General features: G+C 40.1%; 1 protein-coding gene across 2 annotated transcripts in view; it reads left to right on the top strand.

The window, feature by feature from the left end:
* The first annotated feature begins 434 nt into the window (after positions 1-434).
* The window catches only part of brinp3a.1 (bone morphogenetic protein/retinoic acid inducible neural-specific 3a, tandem duplicate 1), a 47,142-nt gene continuing 41,576 nt past the window's right edge, over positions 435-6,000 (top strand). Inside the window, exons 1-2 of one of the 2 annotated variants that reach the window (XM_072388965.1) lie at positions 435-955; positions 1,272-1,579. In XM_072388965.1, coding sequence (XP_072245066.1) covers positions 1,326-1,579 — 254 coding nt within the window. In that variant the 5' untranslated portion in view covers positions 435-955; positions 1,272-1,325. Of the gene's footprint in view, positions 956-1,268; positions 1,580-6,000 lie in introns of both variants that reach the window. The other variant, XM_072388964.1, reaches the window with a different exon arrangement.

Genomic DNA, 6,000 nt, shown 5'->3' with positions numbered 1-6,000 from the left:
TTTCTTAAAATCTTGTCACATTTCAAAATTCTTGAATATATCTGAATGCATTGCTTAATTTCTGCCATACACAGAATTTTCCCATTTATCAATTTTCAGAAGTATTTAATACTGATAATAAGACGTAAAGACGAGAGCAGAGCACACATTTAGTATAAAAAATTACAATATATCTCTAAATTCCTGTTTTGCTCCTTCTTGTCATACTGCTTTTAATCTGTATTAGTATCATGTGCAGGTCCCTTCATTGGTTTCCTAAAATGAGGCATCCAATACACCATCCTCCACCCCACCCTCATCTGTACACCTCCTACTCTCACTTCCTCTAGATTGTCTCAGCCAACCGGGAGTGTTCTCGCTGCTGGAATAAATTAAATAGACTCTGTATGGTACAGGAGGGAGGGAGAGAGCGCACAGAATGCCATTCACACATTCCGTGCGCTGGGAGTCCAGTCACCATCAGTAGTCAGCTGCTCTCCTCCCGTCCCGCGTGCGCCCCGAGCGCGTCTCTCCAGTCAAGAGCCAGGATGAGTTAGAGAACAGCAGCTTGTCTCTCCTCTCGTGTGCTGGTGATCTCTGCGCATTCAGTGAACCAGAAGGTCTTTTAAAAAAATCAATCTACCGGGCAGATTTGAGCCACTCGAACCGTCGCGTCCGCTGCGAGTCATTTGGAGTGGACCTACAGTAGCCTTCCTACAGCGCGTAGTAGGACGCTCTCCACTGGAAATATACCACAATGACAAAGAGGAGCTCGCTCTACGGAGGTCGGATGTCTTCTTCTGTGTAGTTCAACTTGTGCAGTCATTGTTTGCTTCCCTCCCGAAAAGAGAGAAGAAAGTCTCTTTCCATGCCGTAAAGTCTATGCGCCCAGCCGAACCCACCTTCACGGTCCTATCTGGGGATTTTGCGGAGATTTATTTCGACCAGTCACGGACAACAAGACTTGCCGAATAAGGTAAAAGGCGCGGCGGTAAAAAGTATAACAAAAGTGATAATATAAGAGGATCTTAAATCTCGTCCAGTTTTCAGAGGAAATATACATTTAAGGTATTTTTTATGTACATAGCCGTGGGCAACAAGAAGAGGACTGTTGACATCAGTCTCCAATAATAGTGGCTATTTGCCAAGATTTTTGACCCAGATATAATGGACAAATGAAGTCCTTTCACTTCATCTTTATAATTATCAGGTCTTCAACAAAGCTGATTTATTGCTCTATATTGTCCACCATGCCTCAGTTCCACTCACTCTTTCCCTCCCCCTTCCAGCAGGACTCATCGGGAGTGCAGGGAGAATGAGGAGTCACCGGGGCCGGGGGAAGCAGCATGAGTGGCCCGTGCATCTTGATTAGACTGACGGCCTTAATGTTTCTATGGAATTGGTTAACCCTAAGCCTGCTCCAGAGCTGGTTGTCAGTAGGAGCCAGTGCGGCGGACTCCGCTGGCACTGGCTTCAGTGGCTCGAGTGGGCCCCTGGGCTGGCTGCTATCGGAAAAGGGTCCTTTCCACAACTCTCAGGAGTTTGTTGATTTTACAGAGCGCTACCAGCAAGGATTCACTACCAAGTACAAGATTTACAGGTGAGAGCAGTGTCAGCAATGACTGAATGTTGGGTAAGGTGGGTATAAGGGAAGTTGGAGAAATCTGCTTCTGAGTTCCAAATTGAGCAAATGCAGAGAGCATTTGCAGCTAATAGACTCCCATTCACGTAACCTTGAGGGAAAAAAAATGTTAAGGGAGCAACGCAAGATAACACATTATACTTTTCTTTACACATTTAAATAAAGTTTAAGTAAGTGGCAAACCGTGGCATGAAGCACAGAGGAGATTACTTAGTGAAGTTTTGCATACAAATGAAAGCTTTGCATGGAATCCACATGGATCCAAGATGCTTTGGGTGCAACTGCTTGCCTCCTCTTTTTGTACATATAGCAGAGACATATGGGTGGAATATGATACAAGCTCAGAATGGTGTATATCAGTGGAAACTCAAAGTGGAGATACCACAGGAGGGCTTGAGAAAAGCAGTGGGACACTACAGATATCTCACTGAGCCTGTTGATGTGTGACAGTGGGTAGAAAGAGGGGCTTTAAATGTGTGTGATGTGAAGTATGGTGGGTGTGTGTATAGAAACAGCAGGGTTTTGTTTTTAAAGCTTTTTGTGATGTGCAATGTCATTTCTCTGTTTAATGAGACAAGAGTGGCATTAAAGACAAAGCAAGTTTAAGGTGCAAACTTTTACGTAGCTTTAGTGTAGTTATTTTTTTCTGTTTGGATAGATGATACAAAATTATACAAAACTCAAAAATATGGTTTTGAAGCAGTATTTTCACAAACAATTTCAATTCCAAAGCTTGCCTCTTTATCAAAAGGAGGATTTTTTTGGACATTTTGCACATTCTGCCAAAGTAATCATAAACTTGACGGCTGGATTATGGGGAAAAAATTCAGCTGCAGCATATGACAAACTTCAAACGTGTGTATAAGGCTTAAATTATTTTTTGTCAAAGCTAGTGTGTATGTGTCTGTGTTTATGCAGCAACTCTTCAAGATAGAAAAAAAACATCAGAACTCCACACTGAAACTTGCACTGATGAAATCCTTTCAGGTGTTGGTTATGCACAAATCTGTGTAAAGCAGTGTGACCTACACACATTGTATACTGTACCTGAAAGGGCAAAGTATTATACATACATATTTATTGTACATACGAGTATGTATGTTGCGTGATGAATATCATCTTGTACTGTACAAACATTTTTAATTTAGAAATATACACAGTAAGTGTATTTTTATGTACTTCCCCATTTTGACCTCAAATTGTCAGTTCCTCTTGAGGGTGGGGAATTCTTCTGTCGAACTGAAGTCCTGCACCCTGAAAACACTTTTTTTATTTTGATTAACTTAAATCAAAAGCTTATTTTCTGATTTATGGGTTGCTGTTGTGAGCTGACAATAAGCTTTTTTAGAGGTTACTGTGTTGTTCGATCATGACTAAGTGTGCCTATTTATGTGTCTATTTGTGACTATATGTGCAAGGTAAGTGTTTTGATACCTGTGACAAGAGCGATGTCGGAGTGTCCGCCACTGTGCGGTGAGGGGCCGTTGCCAGCTGAACAGAGGGTTGACTGACACTGGCATTTAACAGCTGACAGGGGTGACAATGCCAGGCAAAGATAGAGAATGTAGCGCTGTTTGCTTCCTTCCTTTCATCATTTCCTCCCTCTCGCCCTATTGTCGTCCTTTTTTTATTCACCAGGATGACTTCATACCTTCTTTCTTCTTTTCTTTTCCCCCTGCTCATTCTGCACCCACCCAAGGCATAAGATTCTGATAGATATTAGCATACGTTAGATTAACGCATGCATGGGATTAACAGTTTTACATAGCTGAAAAGCTGAAGCTCTTTCTGGTTTACAAAAACCCACTTCTAAACCCTCTGCAGAATTCTGTAACCTACAGTATAATGTTTGACCCCTCTCAGCAATATATCTGGAAATGCAAACTTAAGATGTCTATAACCATTCTTTCCCCTTGGGTTACATTGGCCTTTTCAGTTTCCTATGAAAAAAAGAAAGAAATCCTGACTAATTTTTGCAAAAGGGTGAAATACCATAATTTCAGAATGTGAGACAATGTTCCTGCATTGTTATTTGCGCTCCACTCCTTTAAAAACAAGTTTCCTTTTTAGGCTTTAAATATCTCGCTCTTCTAGCACTGCCATCCATCACAGAACAGTCTTGGATACTGAAAAGTGAACAGATCAGAGGTGACTTGGGGGAAAAAAAAAGCCCAAAACAGACTGATTTCTTAAAGAAAAGGTTGAGAACTGTCTGAGTTATTTGTATTGATCACTGAGACTGGTCTGCTTGTTACAGACACTTTGCAACCCTTTTATGAGACAATCAAAGAACTGTTATTGCTTCTTGAATCAAAGTGTTAAACTAAAACCGGCCTTACATGAACCCAAGGAATAATCTAAATTCTTCCAATCAGGACTGCTTCCCACGGTGCTCCCACAGGCAGATTTTGCTTCTCCTTACAATAGAAATCTACTAGCGCAAGGAGAAATAGAAATCAGAAATTAGTGTTAATTATCCACCAGGTTAATAAGAGGTTAAATAAAAACATTTGAATCTAAACCATATCTGCCTTTATCTCCATGTCCATCTCACATCTTCACTCTTTTCTCCTGCTCCCCCTCTCCCTCTCTCCCTCCCTTTTCGAATCATCTCAAAGCAATTGCTCTCTCCTGCTCATAAATATTCTCCAGAGCTCAGTTGGCCTTTCCCGTCAGGGGGGCAGGGGAGAGGGAGTCGAGGGATGTGGGAGAGAGCTGTAAGAGTTGAAGTACAAAAGGAGAGACCAGAAAGGTGCCTCAGCTTTATCGCCCCCTACCTGTCAGTCACTGAACTGGAACAGCCTGTGAACATTTTAAGTTTTAATACATTTTCAAAAGTATCAATCTTAATGGAGTATTTTTCAGAGTAGAAGTTGTAAAGTGTCAGTTTTTTATTCTGACAATTTTTCATCTTTTTCTTCACGGTGTTATAGGCAGATTAAAAAGCTTCAAGATTTATGAGTCACTGTTGCAGCAGTGTGATGTAAAAGATTCTCAGAATTATTATTTTTTTTTTTGTGAAAGGATTTTTTTCTTTTCAAGGTCTGATCAAATGCAATAATAACAGTGATAGATTAATGGATTAAGTGAATTCAGAAGCAGTGAAAAACAGACACAGGGGCACTTAACAATATTACTTCCACTATGATTGCAGACAAATGCACCTGGCATAATGATGGTTTTAAAACATCTATTCATTCACTTATTCTTCCTCTTCTTTCGGCAAAGGTCGCGGATTTCACAATAGCTTTGTGGCTTTTATTTCATACTAAAAGTGGTCAGCGTTTTCCACGTGCCCTTGTCCAGGAGTTGGACCATGCTACATTTAAAAAAGACACAGCTAAAGCTATGCATAGCAGTTTTTTTATTCATGTTGATAACACTGGATAGGAGATATTTTTGCAGACTTGATGCCAACACTTGCATCACAGCTGGGAAAGGGTGTAAAATGAACAAAAGCATTGTTTCATTGAATCATTTAGAAGCTTGTGGTGTTGTGAAATCATCTTTGCCAATGTGAGAAGCTCTGGCCACATGATTTCGTGTGTGTAGTCGAGCCATATCGAAAGAAAGTAGCATATTAGTCAAAATGTCACCACCTCCCTTCTTCTTCTTCATGGGCCATAACTTTTACAACACGCCTCATCTCCTGTATTTTCCCTTTCTTTTTTTCTCCCGTCAGCCCACTGGCTATTACATTGACTTCATTTGATGTAAGAAGTCATCTCTTGTAATTAGGAAGTGATTAGTGTTTAAATTATATGCACACATGTTTGTGGAGAGGAGGGGCTGTAGAGGCATGATTTCATAATACCTGTCATTTATCCCATTGTGCTGTGTCTGCCTCGTATTTATGACTTTGTCATTGTGTAGTGAATGCTCAAGATGGAAACTCAAATTTAATAGAGATTATGAAATGAGATGGAATAAATGGGCACACAACTGCAATGAAAAAAAGCAATGAAGAGAAGAGAACAGCAGAAAAAAGAATAGAGGGGAAATTAAGGACGAAATACTACAATGCACTGCAATGCAACGCAGCAAACCACAGAAAAGATGGATGCACATGACATGAATATTTCAAAATTTTCAAAAACATACTTTTTAAATGGATGTTTTTTAATTTTTTTCACACACTAGGAAAAGAGATTTCCTGATGGAATGCTCAATAGTGAAAGATAATTCTCAAATCATCTTTGCATACGAGTGTTATTTTTAGGCAGGAACAGGAGCCAATGATCCCATATCGATCTACAATCTGACTGCTTCCCCATTAAAGGCAGTTTGGATAGGTGTGCCATTCACATTCATTCTAATTCTAATACTTAAAGAACAAAACAAGCTTGAATTTATTAACAGTTATGAATGTTCAGGCTTTT

The sequence above is a fragment of the Leuresthes tenuis genome, unplaced genomic scaffold (genome assembly GCF_036924035.1).
Source record: "Leuresthes tenuis unplaced genomic scaffold, fLeuTen1.0.hap1 SCAF_7, whole genome shotgun sequence".
NCBI classification, from domain to species: domain Eukaryota; kingdom Metazoa; phylum Chordata; class Actinopteri; order Atheriniformes; family Atherinopsidae; genus Leuresthes; species Leuresthes tenuis.
Note: the sequence above shows the minus strand (reverse complement) of the source record. Positions and strands in the feature narration are given on the sequence as shown.